General features: G+C 38.9%; 1 protein-coding gene across 1 annotated transcript in view; it reads left to right on the top strand.

Annotated features, from left to right (window-relative positions):
- The window catches only part of map3k5 (mitogen-activated protein kinase kinase kinase 5), a 91,622-nt gene that overhangs the window by 10,334 nt on the left and 54,703 nt on the right, over positions 1 to 26,585 (top strand). The window contains exons 2-3 of the mRNA XM_023299704.3: positions 14,644 to 14,783; positions 19,418 to 19,441. Of these exons, the coding sequence (XP_023155472.2) occupies positions 14,644 to 14,783; positions 19,418 to 19,441 (164 nt within the window). The remainder of the gene's footprint in view (positions 1 to 14,643; positions 14,784 to 19,417; positions 19,442 to 26,585) is intronic.

Here is a 26,585-nt window from a genome sequence, read left to right on the forward strand (position 1 = left end):
ATGTTATAAATGTAATGAAGAATAATATTGTACATGTACATGATTTCAGTTTGACTTCATTCCCTGTGGAAGCAGTCTCCTTGTGGAGCAATACAGTGCCCCCACTGTTTCTGCAACACATGCAACACTCCCTGGAAGTCCCGTTATGTAAACTGTGAAGTCACAGGGAGTCAAATCTAGTGAGAAGGGTGACTGAAGTCTGTTGCTGTAGACAAAAAATGTGTGCATATTGCAACACTCACATGCAGCAACCGTTCAGGTCATTTGCACTGCATGTGTACCTCAGATGGGATGTCGCCATGAAACTCTTTCTTAACGGTCCAACACCAACACATGAATATTTAAGAAAGCAACAAGCATACTGCTGGTGCTACAGACCTCATACAACTTGTCTGGGTTCTTCTACAACTTGTTCCATATTAAAAACTGCTGTTTCTTCTCTCAGTGGTAGCTGCAGACCCACCTCTGGCCACCAGTCATCCTACACATGAAGGCTGCATTATCCTGGCTGCTGACTGACTAATACAGGGGTGATGTTTGCTGTTTGCTCCACTTTTTGGTCAATGGAGTAATCGCAAAAATGCACAGTGTTGGTCACAAAAACGTGTGGTGCAGGTTCTTCTGCAGTGACACACAGGTCACGTTTACATGAGATCTTTAATTCCTCTTTAATTCCGCTTTAAAATCTCCTTGTAAACACTTAATTCCGAATTAAAAAGTTAATTCCAAATAAACTTAATTCCGAATAAACTACCTGGTTTATTCCAATGTTAATTCCGAATAAACTAATTCCTGTGTACGTTCTATTCATGCATACAGTTAATTCCGCTTTAGTTAATTCCGGTCATTCTGCGCATGCTTGGCTCCTCATGTAGCGATAACGTAGCGACGTACACAGCTTGGTCGTCTGCCTCCCTTCTTCGGTATTCTATCTCTTCTCCTTCTCAAGTGACGCAACAGAAGTAGTACGCCATTGTTGAGTTGCTGTTTCAAAACAACAATAAAAAGCAAAGCGAAAAGCGTGCTTATTAGTTGTTCCTCTATGTTGTTGGGGAAAAGAAATGCCGCGGCAAATGGAGTTTGTTTTCTTCCGGTAAACAGGGATACGTCACGTCGACTCCCTGTCCAATCAGAATCCTTTCCAACACCCAAGCGTTAAAGCGAAATTAAGGAAGGGGAATAAACGTGCGGTCCATGTAAACCTTAATTCGGAATTAATATTTCCATGTAAATGCGAAGCACAGAACTTTAATTCCGAATGAGTTCATTCCGAATTAATAATTACAAATTAAAAAAACTTCATGTAAACGTGGCCACAGTCTCATGACAGTTACTGTTCACACATGTTTGTGCATGAGCTTGACATGCTCCATGCTTATACTCCAGAGTCCCAGAACTTTTTGATCAGAACACATACTGCTATTTGGCAGACCAGTCGTTTGAGTTAGAGGCTAACATGAGCATGCTAACTTGCTGAATGCCGTTATTTTTTGCGGTTTTGGTCATTAACAAAACGCAATCAAGTTTGACCTGATGATAGACCCAGATGAAAAGCTTAAGGACAGTACATGGAATAGCTGTTGAGATATTTCAATCAAAATCACAAAGGCCAGTACCATAGTGGTGCTCATGTCTGGTGACTTTAGTCAAAGTTGTGAGGATTGATCCTCTGGTTAACATGTGTATTTGCATTACATTGCATGGCGATCTGTCGAACAGCAGGCGAGGTATTTCAGTCTGGGCCAACATGTTAGACCAACTACCACTGTCATCTGAAGTGTGAAAAGGTCAAACAACCCTTCATAAACACTCCTGAACCTTGACATCTTCAAAACATATTGTTTAGTAACTTTTGGAGTTTTCCTGAACTGGTCCAAAATCAACATGCTGGTGTGTGATGTTTCTGCTGTCTCAGATGGAAACTCTTTTTCAGGGTGTTTGAGTGTATTTTTACACTCCTTTCTGCCTGGTGCAGCTTTTTTTTCAGTCAAGCAGTTTGCAAACAAGCACAACTGTTCCCCTAGTCTTATCATGTGAAGCAGCAGAGATTAGGTTGACACAGTTTACTTGGCATTAATACTGATGCCTCTTGTTTCACTGAATTCTGTTTCACTGAAAAGCAGGCAGAGGTACATCAATCAGGCATGCAGGGGCAACTTGCACTCCAGCACGGGTTCCTCTCTGTGTGTTTGTCAGCCATGGGTGAAGTCACATTCTGTTCTCAGTTATTTTCCCCCTCGGGCCCGTGGTATCTCAGTTTGTAAAATCTGTGTGTGTGAAAGGGCAACAAAGTGGAGCAGAGTTAAAAGGACCAGTCTGCCAGGAGAACGGTGCAGCTGGCAGGTTGGTGTTATTCCCTGAATCATGTTTATTTTCTGGGTCATTTCTTTTGAGCACACTTGTGACTAAAAATAAAGGGAGGATTAATCCTCTCAGCAGGGCAGGGTATCCAGACTAGTGAATTAACATCAGCTAGTATTTCCCATATAGTCCTGTGGGAGGTGCATTTGTAGACAGAAATGCTGTATATTCTGCAAATGCAGTTCCTCTCCAACTAAACTGAAGTAAACATTCTCAGTGAAGGGAAAATAGTTCCTCTTATGTTACGTTAGTAATGTATTGAAAATATGTTTTTAATGAACTTATCTGCCATTTGTTTTTTTGCTTTGCTTTTGCTCCTTTTCAGCCAACCAATCATATATTAAATTAGGTGGGATTTTGGATCATGGTAACTCGGTAAATGGAGAGCTTTCAAACATGTTGTACGAGGGTGTATTTTGACCCATATTTTTCAAGGGATGTCTCAGTCCTATCTCATAGACCGTAATCAGCGATCAGTGTATTTTTAAACCGATTGTTATTGGTTTTATAGAGAACAAACCTAATCGAAAACCTTCCTTTATTTCTGCTTTCACACAGAAGTTGCAAAGAAGAGCACAGTTTGTTGCAGGATGCCACTAAAATGTCTCCAGTGTGAAAATATTTTAAATTGAAAAACTAAATCGGTTCAACAGCTGTTTGTAATATCTGCCATGTAAACATTTGCGAGGTGGTAGTACCAGAGCTGCATTCAGTGCTACCAGTTTGACACTTCACCTTAAAAGTAACTCAGCAGAACACAGTGAGTTCACTCAGGTGACTCAGGACAAGGTTGTACCACAGCAGCGCAATGCAGAGCTACTTTTAAAAGAAGAGAGAAATGGATCCAATTATTTGTTAAAGATTTCTGTGTCATTGATAGTGGCATCACTGTAACTATGACAACAAGTGAACACTACGTCAGCTGCCTGCTGATGATCACATGATTGCGATCCTACTACAAATCGTCCGCTGCGGACTTATCGGGACTCATCTGTCGGAAATGATACAAGGAATGAGCAGTTTTGGCAGAGGACTGACCTCTTTAAATGCTTTTCTAGTTTGTATTTGTCATGACTGTGAATTTTAAGTTAATCTATTATACCACATTGGCGTGGAATTACTCATTTTGAGTGTTTTATTTTCACTGCTAAAACACAGCAGTGAATGGAACTGTGACGAACTGTTTATTAAGACACATTTTAGTTTGTTTACTTGGTTATTTTGTTCAATAAAACAATACTGCTCTAAGTGGAATTCGATAAATTTGTTTTCTGCTAGTTATGTCACAGTCTCACCCTCTAAGGAGAAAATATGTTTTTGTCAATGAGTTTTTTTAAAAATGTACAGAACATTTTTGTGAGACGGTGTTGCACATATGCATCAAGATGTTTGTCTAGTTTTAAGGCCCAAATTATGGTATAAAATTTGTCTTTTCATGCTGATCCTCCTGTTCAGGGAAAGAAGCATTTGGCATAGATAAGTTGAAAATTAAAAGTCACGACGCCACAGTAAAAATGTCATTCCACATGAGTAATGGAGGCTCCCCGAGGAACAAACATGCACCACCTTGTTTCTAGCTGGAGCTGTAGCACAGCCTGCATCTAGTTTTGAAATCTATTGAACATGGCAAATAAAATGTTTGCTAAAATCTCGTAATTGACACCAGACATATCACAAACACGTCTTGCTTTCGCCAGAGAAGCCAACAAAAGAGTCAATTTGGAGCTTCATCCTGGAAAATGTAAAAGCTATAGCATCGAGTTGTTTCTAAGTCCTTTAGAAAAGTCTCAAATCTTTAGAGCAAGCACCACACCACACAAAATTTAAGAGGAGATGAACAGCTGTCACTTTATGAACCTCCATGAGTAAACTTGGAGGACAGCCTGTGCAACTCTTTTTTTGATCCACAGCGTCTCACGCCTCTCTGAAACTCCAGGGTTTGGAAATTTGGCAAAGAATCTGACACGATGCTCTCGAGGGTTCTGTTTTTCAAGGGGAAGGAAAAAGACTTCTTGATTGTGGGAAATAATTTCCAGTGGAGCTTAGAGACAGTAATTCCACTGTCTCCTCCTGTCCTCTGTGTGGGCCAGGCTCCAGGGAAAAAGCTCCCACTGCTTTCTGCTCCACTAACACCAGCCTCACTCCCTCCTCCTCCATCAGATAACGAGAAAAACTCATCCACCGTCCACACTCATGGCTTAACTCACATCATTCACGTCAGTTTCCTCACCGAGTCTCTATGGTTACAGTATCTTATGTGTAGCTGTTACATAATTGATTGCTAGATTATTTTCCCACTGTACCTCTCCTGCTCAAGTCAAACTGGGGTCCTCACATTGAAGCTGCAGGCCTACACAGATGGCCTTTGAGTGACCAGTGTACACTCTGCTGTTGCTAATGTGATTGCAGGAGCTTTTAGTAGTGCCATGCAGTGACACTTTGACAGATATGAAGTGTTATTGGACCAAAGCAAGGGAACATCCCCACACGTAAACCTTTTATCCCGTCCTCTCCCCGCTAGATCAAGTCGATTGAACTGTATTGTAGCACTATGAGAATGGAAAAGTTGTGATGTACTGGAAAATAAAAGACAGAAGAGCAACAGAATATCAGCAAAGTTAAACAAGATGACAATTACTCCTGTAATAAGTTGACAAACATACAGTTCAGCCAGGTATGCACATTGGATTTGATTGCTACAGGGATGTTATTAATGAGCATCTTTTATTTTGAGATAATGCATCATTGATTATGCATTAGAGAGTCTCCACACACAGTCACGGTTTTTTATCGCTTTGCACCTGTGACTACTATTCTTTAAAAGCCCCAATTATTGGCTTAGCAGTAATACCTGTTGGACTGTACCATCTTCAAGATCTTGCCGCAGGATGTTTGGGTTCACTGTCATGCCTTACAATGAATTCTGGAACGATCAGACGAGTCCCTCATGGTATTATTTGATGGATAAGAATTTAAACATTAAGTGTTTGAAACATTTGCAGGGAACTATTTTTCCTAAATCTGTATCAAACCTACTTCCAAAAGATGGACGTAGATTTAATGTCATTCATGACTTAGTCTTTCATGTTATATCATCGCCATGATTCATCATTCAAGTCATTTGTCAGAGTTTTCAGCTTCTTGCTTTTTTAGTTTTGCCAGTTTTTATATTGTCGGCAATTTAATATTTTGGGTGTTTTGGGAAGCCTGGGAATTTGCTGTCCCCAATTTTATGACCTAAATGTGAAATGACTCAAAATATTTGTCAACCAGCAAAACTTAAAATTCAGTAAAACCTTGTTCATTTGCATTGTTTGTGTTTGCCTAAAATGCAAAACAGTGAAACTAAATGTCCAAGGTTTCCCTGATATTTCTATGAACGACAATAAACGCGACTGAAGTAGACATTGACTTTGTTTATGCTTTGTTTTGTATTATGCTGGTGCATGTTCTACATTTAACATTAGAGATTCATAGCATAAACGATGCACACAGTCTCAGTGTTGTTTTTAGCTGAAGGCTGTTGGATGCTCCTATTTACATCTCTACACAGCCCACACTCATTGAAATAATTTTCTTCGTGTCCAAATGTATGCTCTCCATTTGGCTCTGGGCTCAGTAGAGACATAGACTTTGCATCGCTGAAATAAACAATATTCACTTGAACAGTCTCAGGTGCCACTTAGATCTCGCCGTGGTTATAATACTGAGCAGACCTCCCCTCCAAAAAGAGCATGTGGAGCTGATGGAGACTCTCGGGGAAAGGTTGAGGAGTATCTATAACGAGGAACCAACAGACACCAGGACAGTCTCCAGTAAATTCATGCTGCTCTCTACTCTCTGAACTCCTCATCAGCCTTTGCCTCCCTCCTTTTCTCTTCTCCCTCTTTCACCCCCCTCAGAGACACCACAGGGCTGGAGGAACCTGCAGCTGCCTGCTGAAAGCCAAACACTGTGAGAGAGTATTGAATTGTTTTCCCTCCTCTGCTTTGAGCAGTAGGCGAGGGAATCAATTTAGTTTTGGTCAACAGCAGCAGGTCCAGCCGTAGGAGGTGTAGCAGGATTGTCAGGGCATCACTATGCATGTTCTGCTCCTGTTTTTCTAGCTTGTCTTGTATCTCTGTGGTGTAGACTGACCTCAGTGTACTTGTGATTTAAGGGGAATTCAGAGACTACAACAGTAGCTGAGGTTAGCACGTGTAATCAGGTGGCAGTGCCTGTGAAAAGGGTGAGTGGGTGACTCAAGTTACTCTGCTACTGGCTTTAACGCAGCCTTCTGTCAACACTATGCTGGCAGGTCTGCTGCTGCATTGGCGTGCACTCAGCTCTGCTCTTGCATTGGTAAGCAATCACGACATCTGAATGCTCTCCAGAAGCATTCAGAGGCTATGCTGTTGAATCGCAGTCACTGACTGCATGATGTTTCCCATTTCTGTGCTGTTTGTCTCCATGAAATCAAGATTATCGTCACTAACATGACAAGATTGGCAGATTATAGGAAGCACGATGGCTGTAGTGTGCCAACAATGGTGAACTGTGACATTTTATTAACTCATATTCACAACGTGTCTAGAGTGTTTTATTTGAACTGTGAAGCATTTCCTCATTTGGTTTGTTTAGTCAATCAAATATTCATTTGGATTATGTTTAAGACCTTGCAAAAATAGCTGCAGTGATCATAATTCTGAGCTATGTACTGTACATGCTGGGTAAGGAGCACACTTCACAAAAACAGTACTTTATTACAAGGCACTAGCATCTTTGCAATTGTGAGCAAGCATTGCATTCAAAGAGGGCCACTCTTGCACAAAGGTTCTCTTTGCTTACTAGACACAAGGCCATAAAATGACCCACACTCACTAACATGGTTTTGACAGTACAGTTTGCAAGCTGCTTGGCAACCCTGCCACACATGCCCTCCTAGACTTTGCTCTTAATTAGCAAAGAAGGCAATGAACAAATACAACTTTAGTTCCAAAGTGTGAAAAAGTGTACTCCTTTAAGGTAACCTAGCATAAGCTGCAAAAGCATTTTGAAAGTAAATAGTGAAACATGTATGCAAAGAGGAAACAAAGCCACCAGTTTATGACATAAAACAGCTGCTAATTTCTGTAAAACATGGATTGTTCCCTCCTACAGGACAGCAAACTGAATCTATGTTTGTTCTCATGTAAACATGTATCAGCCACTGTTTAGGAAACATGAAAAATTAGTAGACATAATAGAAATGTTGATCTTCAAAATTAAAGTCACTGCTGGTTCTACACAGGTTTGTACGGGGAATTTAAAATGCACAGAGCATGTAATGCATTTAGCACAACAGCATACCACACACATTGACTACAATACACATTAATTAAAAAAGCCAACTCTATCGAAGTGGGATGTTTTCTATCTGTGGAGAAATGGATTCAGATTACACTGCAATGTTACTTAATGTCAAATGATTTGCAAAAATTGCTTCACTGTACAGTAATTGCATAGCTTCAAAGTTGAACAGTAGAGTATTTGCTCTTAAGTAAAAAAATAAATAAATACATAATTAAAACCGTATCATTAACGGCTGCACAGTGGATCGGTGGTTAGCACTTTCGCCCTGTAGCAAGAAGATCCCAGGTTCGTGTTCTGGCCTTCCCAGGATCTTTTTGCATGGAGTTTGCATGTTCTCCTTGTGCATGCGTGGGTTTTCTCCGAGTACTCCAGCTTTCTCCTACAGTCCAAAAAACATGCTGAGGTTAATTGATGACTTAAAATTGTTCATAGGTGTGAATGTGAGTGTGATTGTGTGTCTTTATATGTAGTCCTGTGATAGACTGGTGACCTGTCAAGGATGTCCCCTGCCTTCACCTTAAGTCAGCTGGGATGGACTCCATCCCCCTCAACCTTAATGAGGATTAAGCGGTGTAAAGATAATGGATGGATGGATGTTTCATTTACTATTGTAAAAATACAGGCCCCACAGTAGACACTCAACACAACAAAAGTCAGTACCACTTCCATTACTGACATCAAGTCACAGTTTCCACTCTTCCTTTAGAAAGTCTTGTTTGATTTTGGCAGTGTGCTTTGGATGGCTATCAAACTGGATCATTCCTCTTCTGCCAAGTTTCTCCAGACTGGGAGTCAGCTTGTCATTTTGGTATATACACAGATATTCATGATACATATATAAATGTCATCTCTCTGACACCTTTTGCACTCATGCAGCCCCCTATCATCACACTCCCATACCCATACTTCACTGTCAGGTCTTTGCATTCACTGTGGTAGTCCTAGACAAGTTCACACAAAAGAAGCTGGACCCCATCTGAGCCAAGTAAATTAGTATCTGTTTAGAAGCCCTGTCTGAAGTACTAGTGTCTACTGTTCAGAGGTAGATTGTGCAAGTAGTGCACTCTCCATGACATCATTTTAGGCGGACAACCACTGCAGCTTTGATTAATGGCACTATGACTCGTCCTGTACCTGCTGATTACTGCATATACTGTTTCCTCTGATTTTTAGTTGGTCACTGTTCTTCCTGCATTCTTTTCCATCATTGTGAAGTCTCACAATCAGATTGTTCATTTCCTAAAAATTCTTTTCAATGTGAAGCCATGATGCAGTCATGCAGGTCGACACAGACCATAGGAACAAAAGTAGAAAGTTGTGGGGTTAACAGGTCATTTTATTACTGTGTTCACGCAATAAGGCTGATTAGAAACCACAGGTGCACTCAATTTAGTTTCACTGTTTCCACATTTTCTTTCTTGTCTTGCCTTGAGTTTCTACTCTGGGACCTGTATTTTCAATATATTTTCTACAAAATATTTTTTTTCTTTGTTGTTCATAAGAGGAAATACTCTACCTGTTAGCTTAGAAGTAATGCAAATGTAGAGAAGTGATACATATTTTAATCATTTGACATTTAAATTATGTTACACATGAAGTGTACTCACTTTTGTTGTATACTGTCACTCTTATACACAGATAAGAAGGCAATGAACAAATATAACACATATAACAGATAAGAATTCTAGTTGCTTTGTTAAATATGACCATTTGTGAAACTGAAAATCCAATGAAATGAGCAATTAATGTGGTTTTGTACGGCTGCCACAGCTTGTCACTCAAATGTGGAACATGTTCTTTATTGTTAGACCAGACTAAAATATACACTGACGACATGATACACTGACAGTCAAGTGTTGTTGTGAGTACGAAGCACTTATGAGAACTGATTTCTATTCTTGACTCTCTGGGCAGAACAAAACTCGCTTGCCCTTTTTTTTTCTCATACGTGCACCAGGTTGCTGCCCTGTGACAAACAGCAGACATTTTCCTTGACTCAGACCCATTCCTGTGAGGCAGGTGAGGTTCCCAAGCCAAGCAATGCAAAATTGTCCCAGCCAAGTCATTGCTGCGTTCTTGTTTTTTCGTTATGTTTGCAAAAGCTGAGTTGTATTACGCTGTTGCCTTGTAACGGTCTGTTTGCATTAAAATCTCATTCAGATGTAATATTGATGGAGTCTACTGCCAACAGAGACAAGCTTATCTTTTATTCATCAGACAACCTCTGTTGTCTGGATGTTTACATTCATCTTGTATGCATAAGGTAGTTAAAAGAAGAAGACTTTTTTAGGTGTATGCTCAGGATTGTTGAGGTTTTCATTAGGTACGATGTGCCAACTATTTATCTTCAGGGATCCAGCAAAATATACCAAGTATAATTTTTTGGTTTTGGCGTTTTTATCTTTGAAAAAGTTGAATTGGTATGCGTGATGGTGACACTATCATCAGTTATGGATGCGAATCGAACGAGTGGTTGTTAAGCAGAGGCTAGTCCTAGTGAGTCTTAAGGTGTATTTTACCTCTCCGCCTTCTACGTCAGAAAGTGAAGCCTAACTTGCACTCAATCAAACAGCAGACATCCTCATGTGAAGAGGCTGACTGCTCAACCACAGAACAAAACCCTCATGATGTCCACATCACTGCACAGAGCCACAGAGCTTCAAATCCTTTAAATCCTGTCTTCCGCTTACTGGCTGTAATGAAAATGTGAGGCTGCTTATCATGCACGTGTGAAAGAAGGGTTACTGATGACAACCTGAGGCCAAAAATAAGTACCTGTTGAATTTGCATGGCTTGATGAGGAGTACGAGGAGCTGTGTGGCACCTCATCACTGCTGAAAGCTCTCCAATGCTACAACCAGCCTGATTGGCTCTTCTCTGCATTGTTATGTTGGCATGCAGTCCTAAAGTCACTAAATTAAATGAACTGCTTGTTGTTAACCCCTTGATGCCTGAATTTATTTACAATTAAATAAAAAACATTTTCTGTGTGTTTTTGCTTTCCAGCTGATGCTAAAATAAGTGGAGATTGTTAATTTATCTATTACACATAGAACATAGATACATAGATATATAATAATAATAATAATAACAGATATATAATAATTAGGTCCCACTCCGACCGGTCCTACGAGAAATCAGTGCTTGCAACAGGTTCCGAGGTACGTATTGAATATGCACAAACCGGCATTGGAGGAATGGATACGCTATCTCAGCTGCAGTCTGAATGAAAGTGGTATGTTACGAATTCGCGACAGTAGGCGTCAAGAGGGAAACTGTGCTTTCAAATAGTGAGCAATAAAGAGCTTTGGTCCATGTTAGGCACTTACGTGTTGTATATCTTGAATATATCGCTTTCCACTGGAGGTTTCCCAGCTTGTTTTAAATCTGCCATTGGTAAACCCTTGTTGAAGAAACCTGACTTGGACTCTCTAATTAATTATAGGTCCGTATCAAACCTTTCATTTTTGTCAAAAGTCTTTGAGAAAGTGGTCTCAAATCAGCTTTTGAAGTATTTGTCATTGAATAATCTTTTTGAGCCTCTTCAGTCAGCTTTTAGGGCGAACCACTCCAGAGAAACAGCGCTGACAAAAGTGGTAAATGATTTGTTACTAACTGTTGACTCAGAGGCATCATCTGTTCTGTTGTTGCTGGATCTTAGTTCTGCTTTTGATATGGTGGATCACTGTATTTGCTGGACAGACTTGAGAATTATTTTGGCATCTCAGGTCAGGTGCTCAAATGGTTGAGGTCTTACCTGTCAGAGAGATCTCAAAGTGTTTTCTTCAACAATGTGTTCTCTGAGTACTGTGCAGTTAGACATGGGGTTCCGCAGGGGTCTGTACTGGGTCCATTGTTGTTTTCTCTCTATCTGCCACCTTTGGGTCAAATGTTGCATTATTTTTGGCATCTCTTTTCATTGTTATGCAGATGATCTAAAGTTATACATGCCGTTGGTCCTTCAAAGTGGATCTACCACTGATAAACTTCAGGCCTGTCTCTCAGCTGGTAGGAGCTGTTTATCAACAAATTTCCTGCTTCTGAACTCTGCTAAGACAGCAATGATGGTTATTGGACCTTCAAGACTTAATCCTTGTTTGACAATTTTACTGTCTTTGGGTGACTATGTTATTCATTGTAAAGAAGACAGAGTCAAGAATCTTGGTGTGCTCTTTGATAAAAACTCTTTCGTTCAAGTTACATTTTAAAGAGGTGACAAAATACAAAATTGTAAATGAAACTGCCCTATTGTACCTGTCAAATTTGGTGAACCCATATGTCCCCATTCATGTTTTGCGTTCCCAGGGGACTGGGCTTCTGAGTGTCCCAAAGGTCCATAGCAAGATGGTTGGGGAATGGGCTTTTTCTTTCCATGCACTGACATTGTGGAACAGTCTACCTGTTGAAATCAGGCAGGCATCTTCCATTGATGTATTTAAAACAAAGCTGAAGACCCACTTGTTTACTGTTACATATGAATCTTAAATTGTTTGTTTTAGTGATGTCTTTTTTATTGTTTTGTTTTAATTGTTTTTATCTGTTTTTATTGTTTTTATCTCTATGTACAGCACTTTGAAAGTGCTTTATAAATAAATGTATTATTATTTATTATCACTCACATGGTTGCTTTTAGTGGTTTGCTCTGATGGATTGGGTGGAGTTAGAGGCTTTAATTACAAATACTGTATTTAGCGATCTGCTCCCTTAACTCTGAGATAATTAAAGTTTCATTCATCATGATGAACTACGGGAGCCCAGCAGGCAGGCGTTGGTGGTGGATGTTGTTGAGAAAATCAATTTTCATTAAAACAAATGGACATTAAGTACAAAGTCGAATTAATCGATAAAATCGATTTATCGCCCAGCACTACTAGCTACAGAGGCTGAAATAATGATTTATAATCTTTGTAATCTGCTTTCTTAAAAACATGATTATTTTTTTCTATTTCGTTTAAGTCTTTTTTTTTTTTTTTTTTTTTTAACAATTGAAGCAACCCATTATCTGAGCTTACACTGACATGTGATGCCTGCCTGGATGTTTCGCTGTTTTTAGTCTAGTATTACTCCACTAGCTCTAATGGGCACCAGCTTGGAACAACCCATTACAGGAAAATGATTCGGTTTGCAGAGTCAGAGAATATCTGCTCTTCAGCTCCATGTATTGTGTTTGTTGACATAGAGAGGTGGATAGTTGGAAACAGATGAAAAACCTGGGTGCGGCTTTATCTCTACGACTCTCAGAGCTCCTCTGTCATTACTGGAACGCTGCCACTGGGCTCATTTGTTTTAGTTGTTATCAGCGGTGCGAGGCAGCCTCAGGGAAAACGTGTATTGCCCTGCCTCATGTTTGGGTCTGCATAACACTATCCTGCTTATTCTACAAGTCGTGGCGTGTGTTTAATGCCTCATCCCTACATGATGTCATCTAAATGCAAGAGCTGAAGGATGGGTAGGTTCACATGTGGTTAATATCGACTTGAAAAGCCTACCAGTCAGTGAGGGCTTTGGTTATTGTTGTGCTAGTATAACAACCCAAGCCTTTTTGTTCAAGGCTGGGAACTCTCCACCCCTTCACCAGAAACCCTGCTGGCTACTGACAATTGGCATATTTACCCCTGTTGACCTACTGATCCTGATCGTATGGTTGAGTCCAGCTGCAGTCAGTGTGGTATTTAGTGTATTTGCATTCACTGACAGAGTTGAAGTCGGGGGTCAAGCCACCTTCATCGATGAAATTCTTTAGGTTTTCAAGACTGTGCGTCTGAATTGGCTCCATTTGTTTAGATCTGTCCATTACCATGTAGCTCTTAACCATACCTTAGAACACAGACCGTTAGATGTTTGTTTTAATGAAATCCAGATATCAACAGTTGGCAACACCATACAAATTTTACATTTTATGATATTTTTGATTAATGACACATTAAATGTTTTCAGCAAATGAACACTGCACCATTGATTAATCTATAGATTTGAAAAAAAAGAAGTCAGTTAATAAATGACTTGTTCTCCAAGTTTCCAGTGTCCCATTGTATATTTACTTTGCATGCAGTATACAGTGAATTGAGACCCAGGTAAGAACTTTAGTGTAACTCTCTGAATCCCAAGCAGTTTCTGGGCTCCCACATGCCACCAATAGGCCGTTTGACTAAGTCTATTTACATTTTTACAACCTCAACAAATTCTTCACATCAGCTCCAAGAACTCATTTCACCATCTGAGTGTGTCTTCCAACAACTTGCTGACAGTTTACTCCACTGTACACTGTCTTAACCATGCCATTCTGTTGATCAAATATGACAAGTACGACAAATACGACAAGTTTAAGCTTGGATTTCACTATTTTTGCTGATGGTACAGCATGGATATCCCGTGATTCTAACTTTTTTTTTTTTTTTTTTAACAGATTGTGGCGAATACGTTTTTGTGTTTTGTTCTGTTTTTTTTTTTTTTACTGACAACCCTTACTAAAAGCACTTCATGTACTAAAGCACTGCGGTTTAAATGTTATTTCTATAATGACATGGTTTCCTAAGTTTGGTACGAAATACTTTGACTAGCAGACCTCAACCTCATCCTACACCTTCAGATTAAACTGAAACACCAATGTGAGACAGGCCTTATCAACTAATATTTTTGACTGGCCTCACTAATGCTCTTGAGATTGAATGGGAGTAAATCCATGCAGTCAGGTTCCAAAATCTGGTGGAAAGCAGAGAGTGGAAGTTGTTACAGCAGAATGTTAATGTCTCTGGATTTAAAGGGAGATGAATCTTCACATATGGCCGTCATTAGTGCAAAAAATACCTCTGACAATACAGTGCGCCTGTAATATTATTATTGGTCTTCAAAAGCTAATGCTATCAAGAATTTTAGAGTTTACACACTCACACACACACATATGCTACACTGACTCCTAACATAGCACCTTGACCTGTCTTTCATCATCAGACATCGCAGTGGTGGAGATGACAGATGCCTTCCGCCAGCTTTCGCTCTTCTACCACCTGGGAGTCAGAGAGAGCTTCAGCATGGCCAACAACATCATCCTGTACTGTGACACTAACTCTGACTCCCTCCAGTCCCTGCAGGTAAACCGTCATCACTCCTGACCTCATCGCCTTAACACACAGTCCAAACAATCACACAGCGGTTTATGAAGGTGGTGATTAAAGACTATATTTAGGCACGCAGTTGACAGAAATGTAATTTGATGGCAGCGACACATAAATGCATCAATAATTTGACGTAAGGAGATGCACTTATAAAACCTGTTGTGAGCAGAATATTAGCTCTGAGGGCATAAAGAGGGAAGGCAGTTCTGTTTAATATGTTTTATTTAGAGCCTTTACTTTTTTCATTTCTATGTAATGTTTTGGATATTGATTAAATGTGATTGTCTTTAGGCAACACATTTTAACCTCCACCACAGAGGTTTCATTTCAGCCTGGATTGTTTATTTGCTGGAAAACTTTAAAATCTGTTACCAGATTTCCATAAAGCTTAGGGTGAAGTTAAGTCATGGTCCAAAGAACAAGTGGATCAGGTGCGGGTAAAAGAGCATTTTTAAAATCTGCTCATCATTTAAAGATAGGGAATTTAGGAACATTTTGGCTATTCTACCATGAATCATTGCATTTTTTGTTTAATATTAGAAATATAAATTATTACATAATGGAACTGCAAATGCAGACAAGAACCACAAGGAGAAAGAAAAGGAAACAACATGGTTCCTGGCCGAATCCAACCGGTAATGTTGTAGTTCTGTCGCATCCATCTTAATTAACAGGCCACATTATTCTGTTTATATTCTTCAAATAAGATAACACATCGAGAGTGCATATCTTACTGGAGTATGCAACCTCTGCTTTGAGATCTTTTTTACAGCTCTTTTCCACTGTAGCCTGCCAGTGAGATATTTAGGGAACATTTAGGGAACATTGGTAAATTGTAATGTCTTTCACTTGCCAGGTGTTTAGCAAGTGAGGTGTTTTGGGAACGGTATAGCTTACATTGAGCAGCTGGGAGGTGCAGTGAATTCAGCTGAAGAAAACCCTTTGTTTCAGTCTTATTTTATGCAGGTTTGTACATTAGCAGGAATGTAGCACAACAAGGAAGTGAAAGCAGTACTCTGTTTATTTAAATGTCCTTCACTTTCTGCCACTACATGAGGCAACATAGCTAATTTGTTTGGACATTTAAATCAGCACAACAAAGCCACATCTGAAAGTCATCCAAAGCAAAAAAGAGTTTTGGGTGTGCTTACCAGTGTTACAGTTTATATTCAAATACGTCATTTTTCAGCTTTTTTTAAAGTGTTTTTTTTTTTTTTTTTTTAATTTTCTTCACTCCCCTACAAAATACTCTCACCTGATTTGGGTGTTTTTTTCCCCCCCAATTAGAGTCATTCAAGTCAGCTGGTGAAAATATCTGGGTTTTTTTTTATATTTTAATTCATATTGCAGAGTAACGAATAGCACAATGTCAGCTTCTTCCAGTATCATGCAGCCCTGCTATAAAGACACAGCATAGTTCCTCAGCAAACAAACTGTATAGTCGATCTACACTGATGCGCAGCCTGTAAGGAGGAATGCATCTCCAGAGTTACAATGAACACATTTAAACTAATGCACATTCTCAGCTCTGTTGTGTCTGCTTTTTATGTCATAAAAATTGCTTAAGATGACATTCTTTCCTGCTCTAATGGAAACGGATACTGGGATAATGGGAGTTCTCCCTTCCTGTGGTCTGCCTCAGTGCCCACCCATCTGGCTGAGCGGTGCAATAACTGCTTCTCACACTGCCTGAAAGGACCGCTTCTCTCTGCTGCTTTCCTCTGATCTCTATCAGGCTGGCAAATAGTTTCAAAGGGTGCTGTTTCAGAGTCAGTTCAAATATACACCAGGATCCTAAAAGACCTTTGTGTACTCAGTGTAGCCATACTGGTTATGCTTCTTTTTACTGTAGCATGTTTTCTGAAGAAAAAAATAGTCTTAATGTGGTTTGACAAGTAGTTTATTTGTTATTTAGCTACAGTTCTACTGTTTGCAATTCTTTAGTTCATCCATGTGTTGGACTTCTTCTTTTGAATTCATTTCAAATCACAACCAGCATGAAAGAATAACCATCGTTTGTTTACAGATCGTAAGACATCCTAAAGGTCCTCACAGCTCTTACTTGACAAACTAGCGTGATATTGACGTTCTGCAAACACACATTATTGCTTTGTATTCCTTAAGGACAGGAAGGTATTAGCAGTACTCTGTGCCATTTAATGTTGCTAGGAAGAAAGGTCTTTTTCTGTTGCTCAGCTGCTTCATCATTTTAGCCAGTTTGTAATAAAAGAGATTGGCAAAACAGGTTTTTTGTGTGTCTGGTTACAAAATGATGTGATCTACAGAATTTGTAAATTGCGACTGTTCAATCATATTGTCATTAAGTTAGAAAATGCATTAAAGTGATTAATGCATAGTAATGTACTAATAAACAAAAGACTACAGCAAGCAATTGAACTTGTAACAGCAGCTTATCAAACTGTCCAAATAATTAGTAGCGTAGTTTATCTCTAACTTCTACTTCTGCTACAGTATAATAACTGCTGCTATGCAACACATGATTTAACTGCAGCTGATAAACTGTGTGATAGCTCATCTGTCTGAGGTGAAAGCAGTACACAGTGTGACTTACTATTAGACCTTACTTATTCCTGTCTCCATGTCACAGATAAAACTACAAGTAACTAATGAAATTACCTCACAGGAATAACTCCTACGAACACCTGGAACTACACTTTGGTTTCTGTTAACGTTTTGTCTAAATCTGGGTTGCATTTACAAGTGAGCATCCTTGATGCATGACAGCAACGTTTTACTTTTATGCTAATTTCAGTTTGTAATAGATGCGAAACTGTAGAGTGAATGAGTAATGCGTTTTGTGATTTTGGCCGGCAAGTAGCGTCTTTGGCACTGTCTGCGGTGATTTTGGAACAATATTGGTGCTGAAATGTGAAAAAAGCCTTGATTACATTGTGAAGTTGTGCGTTTCTATCATTAATGTGACAACATGTGGTGCAGATTTGTGCCATAATACAGAAATGTTACTAAGTGTGATATAGTAAGATCAGTGTTGCAACTTTTATGGAGAAGTAACCAGGGTGTTCGTTCAGACATGAATGAAGAATGAATAAAGGCCTTGAAAGAGTAATTCAAATTCTGGTTACTTCTTCACCTCCACACATTTGGCCAATCCCTGCTTGAAGTGGATGTGATTAATACAAACAAAGTGAAGCAAATCACATTTACCACCAAGCACACTGGTTTTGTGTTGACATGGGGTTTCAGACATTGTTAGATAATCCAACAAGCATTTATTTTGAGGCATAATGAGGCCTTAAGTTGTTTTGTTTGCAGTGGAAGTGAAGCTAAGCTGCGTCTTTCTGTGAAAAATCAGTCAGTGCCTCCAACCCAATTGACCTCCGCAGAATCACCTGTTTTTATGTACAAAAACTTTAGTATATTTAATGAAGCCATGCAAAATTTGACCTTCATGCTACAAATATTTTCATACTTACAGGTCCTTGAGGTGCATAGGCATGGGTCCAAACTGCACAATTTTTAATTTATGTTGTTTTTGCCAGAATTTTTGAGATCTCATACTTCAGATAGTGGAGGTGCAACAAAATCATATGTGCATCCACTGCAGGTGTCACAATAGACTAAATCTTGTTGAGCACAATTTTTTTTACTAACCAACTCTGAGCATCAGTGTCATGGGATATATCACAGTTTCAATACAAAACTGCACCAGTTTAATGCCTATGCCATTAAGTCATAGAAACAAGCATCTATAAACCTGCGTGTGATATCTGTTTATTTTTTTCCCCACATTTTGATACCAAGTTTATCTTCTAGTCGTGATGCCTTCTGTGTCAAAAATAATTTTGCAATATAGGCAATTTTTACACACCCCTGTGTTATTTGAGGGCCTGTAACCCAGAATATATTAACTACACGAAGGTAGTTCATTACTTCATAACATATGTTTAAGTTTTTGGACAAAAAACAAACAGCTCTTTTTTAAAGGGGGTCAGGTGGAAACTTTATTCGGATTCGGGTGATTTTATATGAAATGATCCTGCTACTTTTGACTTGCAGTGACACTGAAAGCCCAGGCTGTTGTCAAGCCCAATGTTTTCTTTTAATTGAAATACTACTGGTATTATGAGCCTTGCAGTATGCAGGTTCACCTGTGCAGAGTGCCTTTATAATATTCCATGCTTTGGAGCCAGATGCTAAACATGCAGCCTTAAAGGTACTTCTCCTTGTAAATAATGCCTTACAGCTTATCAAGCATGTTGAATGAATTTTCTTCCTCAGTACAAACACCCTTTGAATATTTTAAAAGAAGCCCTGTTTGCATCAGCTTGTAGTCTTCTTCTCTTCTTTCACTGGTGTATTTGACTTAATGGTTGCAGTTGCTGCCACATAATGTCTGCCACACTGTCAAAGCTTTTCACTGGAAACATTCATCAGTTATTGGACAAGCAGACAAACTGTCACAAAGACAATGTCATCTTGACAAAATGTTACTGTCTCTCTGTGATGTATTGAATGGAAATGATTCATCTTGTTTTACTCAATAACACAGCGTCCAACACAAAATTGCTCGCAGCAGAAAATATTCCTGTTGAATTTCTAAATGCATTTTTTCTCTTCTCTTCTTACAGGAAATCATTTGCCAGAAGAACACTGTAAGTACACAAAGCAATTTTCCCTTGCCTTTGCCTTTCACACGTTACTCACCCATTGCTCACACATCACACATATTATGTGGTGCAAAGAATATGCTTTTGTACGGCGTGCGGGGAGCACAGTATCTAACGCCTTATGTTTCTCCTCTCACTGTTAGAAAGGCTTTCTCTTGTGCAGCCCTCTTTTGTTCAGAAGCGGCGATAAATGTTTGGTTTCATGAAAACATCCTCTTTCAAGATGTGTTTCTCAGATGACAGCTGTTGCATGAAAGACTGCACACGCATTAAAAAAAGCACAAGCATTCTGAACATTTGACTTGCAAAAATTGCAGCATTCAAATAAGGTGCTGACTTAAAGCAAAGGAAGTCCTCCTCTCTACGGGTTCATATACTTCTGTAGTTCTTAATAAAGTCAGTAAATTGAGTTAGATTCACCCACTGAAGCATTTCTAATGTCAAACATCCACATGAATGTCAGGACTCAAAGTTTCCCAGCAGAACATTGCATTATAACAAGATGATCGATGTTATTCACTTCACCTGTCAGTGGTCATCATGTTGTGGCTAAACGCTGTATTTCTGTCAGTTTTTGGCAGTTAGTTACAAAGACTGTCAGAAAACTGAGAAAAAATACTTCTCATAGTTTACCAGAGCCCAAGGTGATATCGTTGAATTCCGTTTTTGACTCACTCAAAAGAATTTAACTCCAGTGATAAACGGAAAAAAAGATGCAAATTCTCACATCTGAGAAACCAAAAATAATGCGTTTTTGTCATTCTTACATTTATTGCTTAAAAATAATAAATTGCTCCTAGTAATTGACGCTGATTGTTTTCTATCAATAGACTAATTTGGCACTGGAAGTGTCATTAATGCTGAAGCAGGAGCAGGCTGATTGTTGTCCATGTTGAGGAATCAGATGAAAGGCTTAGCTCTCCTAAGTGGCTTTTCAGAGTGGAAGGTGGCCCTGTGCTGCATGTAACGTACTGTTCTCTGACTTGTACCGTGTGAGGAGAGCTGATTATCCTTCACAGATAGAGAGTGTGAACTCACAGATCCCCCTTATGTGCACTTACTGTCTTTGTTCTCTCTGTTTCCTGCTTGTATTAAGGCACTTAAATGCCCTCTGCACTGGTGCATATGCTCTTAACTAAACCAGTGCTGGTAAAAGTGCACTTAAGATGCAATATTGGGAGTTTTTGATCTTTTTTTCCATCCCTTTGGTGCTATTGCAGTTGTTCTCTCTGAATGCACCAAAATAAACATTATTTTTGTACCCTCTTCAAATACTTTAATCCTCATTAATACAGGTATTAAAATATATTTTTAAAAACCTACAAAGACACTTTTCACTAGTAGCCGGCTTGTCCTGCAAGCTAAAAGTCAAAACTCAAGCCCAAGCTTGACACTTCATCCACTGTGGTCTTTGAAATTCAACCTTATGCTGTAAACTTAATCTGCATTGTGTCTCTTCGTTGAACCCTTTGAACTGCTGAACTTACCAGAAAGTTTGAAAGACATGCTATGTTTTTAAACTCTCCTAAATTACATTATTTATGATCAGAAACTGTAAAACTAGAGATTATTGTTGAATTTAACTTTCTGACTTTACTACTCATATGTGATGTGCCAGGTATTTACAAAATTTAGAATGTTAGTAGTAAAATATCTAAAGTATGTTGAGCACCCTTTGTAGAAAATTAATTTATTAACATTAATATTGTTATCACCTGATCGGTTGTTGTACAAGCTCATTCAAGATTTTTTTTTTTTTTAAGATGGGTAATCTAAGAAATTCAACTCTCCTTGTTTCTTTTTTTAAATTATGGCATTAAAACTTTGTTATATTGCAGAAGATATGTTTTTTGAGTTCTCTCTACTTCTAGTCATGGTTGTGCAGTATAGATGTGCAGGACTGTAGATTGCACTAATGAATGAGTCCACAGTGAAGAAGAATCTGTTAGGACCAAAAAAATCACAAGGAACTAGCGCATTCTGCTACTTATGTGCCAACAGGGACCTCATCTGCCTTCTAGTTGATTTGTGTAGTGTGAAGTGTAAAGTCAAAGTCCACATTTGGAAGGTAGAGGGAATGGAGACGGAGCAAGCTAGCAGATTCTCATCCAGGAAACTTGAGTTTGAGTCCCTTCTCAGGAACTAATTATTATTTTAAATGCTTTAATTCACATGACATGAGTTTGCCGATGTTTTCGGGGTTAGTTTCTGTCGTATCAATGATCATAATGGATGATAACCTTCCTACTGTGCCTGATAAAAGTAGAAGAGGTCCTTACTGGCCCACATGTATGGGAATAATTTGTGCTGATAATCATTTAATGGTTTGATAACATATAAATCAAGTGGTAGTCCTAGTATTATATGCGGAATATCATATTAAATATAATGAAAATGTACTCGGACATGTTTTGCTTTTATAAAAGGCAAGATGATGAAATGCCAAACTTGTTAAAATATTTTTTCCCACAAGTTATAGAGCAACATTGTCGATAATTTAGTCACCCTATGAAAAGGTCCTGCATGCTCTCCTTAAACTCTGCGTTGTCTTCACCATTTTCTGAGGGAAATACAGGTACAGCTCAAAAAATATCAATATCATGAAAACATTTCCATTAAATATTTTTTTAAAAAAGATTCATTTTCTTTATTCTATTTTCATTATGCATAAAATGAAATATTTCAAAGCTTTTTATTATTTTTTTGAAGGGTTATGGCTTCTTGCTCATATAAACCAGAAATCCAGTATTTGAAATTATTAGAATATTTTCTTTCATCAATTAAAAAAAGGATTTACAATATGGAAATGTCCAACATCTTAAAAATATGTTCACTTATACACTCAATGCTTAGTTGGGGCTCCTTTACCATGGAATTACTGCATCAGTGCAGCGTGGCATGAAGATGTTCAGCCTGTGGCTCAGCTGAGGTCTTACTGAAGCCCAGGCTGCTTTGATAATCGCCTTCAGCTCGACTGTATTTTTGTGTCAGATGTTTCTCATCTTCCTCTTCACCATACACCATATGGGGTTTTTTTTTTTTGGTTCAGTTCAAGTGAGTTGTCTTGCCAATCAAGCACAGTAATATAGTCAGAAAATCCTTTGGTAGTATTTTTGGCTCTATGGGCAGCTGCTAATTCCTGCTGGAAAATGAAATCAGCATCTCCATAAAGCTTGTCAGTAGATGGAAGCATGAAGTGCTCTGGTATCTCCAGGTGGACACTGTGTTGACTTTGGACTTGATAAAACACAGTGGAGCAACATTAGCAGTGGACATGACACCACAAATCATCACAGACTGTGGAAACTTAACACTGAACTTGAAACACCTTGAATTCTGTACCTTTTCACTCTTCCTCCAGACCTTAGGATCTTGATTTCCAAAAGAAATGAAAAATTTACTTTCATCTGAAAATAAGACTTTGGACTACTGAGCAACTGTCCAGTTCTTTAGTCTTCTTTTTTTGTACTGGTTGAATAGTACATTAGTAATTGAAACTCCAAATTAATAATTCTAATAATTTGAGATACTGGGTTTCTGATTTGAAAGTGAAAATGACTCTTTTTTTAATGTAAACTTTTCACGGTTGTCATTTTTGGCCTGCACCTGTATATGGGTTTTTACCTGCTATTCTTCCCTTATTTTACCAGCCAGTCTTCAATGTTCTGCAGTTTGGCACTAAGCAGGTAGTTACACAGTGTTTACTGTCTGTAAATGCCAAAAACAAGTCTATTAGAGTCAACCAAGAGCATAAAGTTGCAGGCCAGACAATGAGCTGAAATTAGATTTAAAGCTTCGTAACTCCAAGGGGAGCTGTGGATTCTAATTATTGTTAAAATTTATCAAACAGTTGCTCTTAACTACCCTCTTTGCCGATGCAAATGCTTTTATTTTTGATCTCTCTGCAGCCACTAAAGTACCTGATTATTCTCTCCTGGTAAAAAGAAGCATGTGTTACTAATTCTCATCAACACAGTACATTTAACTACCTACCGTGATAATTGAAATCCAGGTAAATCGTCTCTATTTGTGCATATCTAGTTCCTGTACCTGGATAAATGCTTGTTCCTCTCCTAATTCACTTACTGTACTCATTGACTTGTTTCCTAAAGTCACAGCTCACAGGTACAACCTATAATAGCTTTAGGCCTGGTGGAAGTGAGCAGGTCATGACTGCTTCCTCAGTGGGTTACTGACTGGAACAATCATTGAAATGAAGTGCTAACGCAGAGTTGTGGTCTGTTCTTTATGAGTCTCTACAAAGGTGAGTGAGGACACAATTTTGTACAATGCAGCACGATCCTGCTGTAACTGCAGAAGGACGGATGGCCAAGGCTAACAAACCTGATGACTCACTCTCTGAATAACTGACTCATTCTCGGTCACATTCACCGGATTCCCTGTGAACCAGAGCTGTCACATGTGTTTCTGCTCAGAGACGTGTTACCTATAAAAGGGTAAGGTAGCTTCAAATCACCTGCAGCCTCACTGAAATATGCATTGGCCTGTGACAACGAAGCTGTCATGTGATCCCCATGACAGCACGATCTCACACACAGAAGATAAATTTAGCGCGTCAGAGTATCGCAACCTGTCTGTTTACACTTAATAGACACAGGTCACAGGTTTATTATTGAAAGGCATGCACTGCCTCTGCAGCTGCTGATGAAGTCATGAACCACGGTTGCACAGGAGGAAGCAGTTGTCTGCGAGTTGCTTTCATTGCTTCAACACCACACCTTCTTTTCACTTCCTTTTTTTCTGTTGGCAGTGAGAGCAGCAGTAGTCTGTTTACTCAAATGTTGCTGAAAAGCTGAAACCATGATTGAATATTAAAGTCATCGGGCTGCAGCTGTGTAGCAGCCCGACCACCTTCAAATGTTCATGTTGTGTTTCAGCGCACATCTGACATTCTGGGAATAGCTCTCCTTGAAAAGACCTCGGCTGTTTCTTGAGGATATCAGTAGTGGATTTCCTGCCGCTCTCTCTTTCTGTCTGTGCTGTCTGTAAATACTGCACACATGTGTTTCCTCTTGGTTTATTCAGCAGTGGTGGGCAACCGCAACGGGAACATCACAGCTGCTGCTGGAGAATAACGTGAAATTAAAGCAAGTACAGATACAAAATACAGACAAAAAGCAGATGCCTAGAATTTGCACTAAGTAAATAAAGTTGTACACTTTCAGTGCTACAACCACAGATAAATCTGAAGCAGGCATGAAAGAAAACTACTTCTTAATGCCACAGTAACTAGCAGGAGACAGCTTTGCTCCAGGTGAGCAGCCAGACTTCAGTTTCTGCACAGTTTTCTCGTGGAGCAGGCTGCATAAGCAAGCAGAGTTTGTTAGTGCACTGCTGTCAGTGTTTATAGGGAAGCAGTTCCTAATGGGGCTGTCAACACTAATGCACATCTCTCCTGCCAGCTGCTACCTGTTTAGTCTGACTCAACACAACGCCACATCAACGCTATTGTCTGTGTAGACATATCAGAGATGAAGCTTCATGTCATTGCTTGAAACTGTCTCAAACAGGGGAAATGGTTCAGACTTCCTCCAGGTGATCTGCTTCCTCTCTATGTCATGTTGTACATTGCATTTAAAAACTGCTGAAAATTAGTGTGTTTATTACATAATTTGAGATCAGGTAATTGTTTTATGAAAGTGTGTATTCTATAGAGCGGCGATGATTCATCAGTTAGTTGTCAACTTTTTGTAATTAATCAGAAACTTTTTGATTGTCGATTCATCGGTTTTGATAATTCTTATTCGAAAATATCAGTCTTCCCTGATTTTAGCTGCTTCAATTTTTGATATTTTCTGCTTTTGTTCCTCCTCTATCACAGTATACGGAATATTTTTGGGTTGTGGACAAAACAAGCCATTCAAGGACATCTTGGGCTGTGGAGAACACTGATGAAAATTTTGAATCATTTTCTGACATTTTATAGACCAAGCAACTTATCAAGTAATTACGACAACATTGGACAGACAACTTGACAGTGAAATTAATTTGTAACCGCTTATGAGGCATTATGCTTAACACATATGATCATATGATAGATAAATATGCCCCATATTAACAAACAATAATATAAAGAGCTGCCTTAAACATGTATAGTGTAGTGCATATATATATATATATATATATGTAATGGCATTGCTGTGCATAAAATTAAATAGTGTATTCTGCACTTTTATTTAAAAAGTACTACTATATGAACAAAAATACAATCACATTTGGTTTGCAAACACTTTATACAAATAAAGTGCTTTTTAACAGCAGTATTTCCTTTACACAGTAGCAGTTAACATAGTCCTTGTAAATCTCAATCTAAACATTAATGTAATCAAATCAAATAAACCCAAAACAATTTGCCATAGTAAGGGCATTAACGTTTTATCTGGTTTGTTACAGAAAAACAAGTTACCCTCAGAGTCTAGAACCACGATCATAACATTATAACAGGAACCTTCCCAGCAACAGCAAATTAACATATACAAATCTGTATTCTCGTTTTTTCTGAACAGATACCAGCAGAAACATTTTTCTTTTATCAGGGAGCAGCAGAGCCAGTCTGTATTCAGTAGTATCTGTTCCTGTTAGAGTGAGGTGAAGTGGGTGAACACAGAAAAAATTACACAGCTGGGACTGACTGTGCAGAAGACGTTTTAGTCTGTAAAGTCCATGTTTGTACTTCTTTTTTTGGCCTTTTTTGGGCTTTAATGTTTAGGACAGGAGAGAGTGACAGGAAACGTGGGAAGAAGAACAAATGGCCGTGGGTCGGACTCGACACCGCCGTCATGGGTTTGAGTCCAACCATAGACTGTATAAAAAACTTAAATGAGGTATTAGAAAAAGAACATTGAGCACAATTAGAGAACACTTTCAGGTACCTCCAAGTTATTGATGTTAATCTGGCACCTTGTGCTAACTTCCTTAATTATCTGATGCAATTTAACTGACAGCATAGCTTTCCAGTTTTCACTAACTTCAGGATGGTGAGCCGTTCTAAATTGCCTGAAACCCTCCGGCAGCAGGTTGTGCAAATGAAGGCCAAAAGGATGACCCTATCAGCCACAGCAAGAGAAGCTGGTTGTTCCAAATCTGTGATTTCAAGAATATAACATCT

Source organism: Amphiprion ocellaris, chromosome 12, assembly GCF_022539595.1.
Source record: "Amphiprion ocellaris isolate individual 3 ecotype Okinawa chromosome 12, ASM2253959v1, whole genome shotgun sequence".
NCBI classification, from domain to species: domain Eukaryota; kingdom Metazoa; phylum Chordata; class Actinopteri; family Pomacentridae; genus Amphiprion; species Amphiprion ocellaris.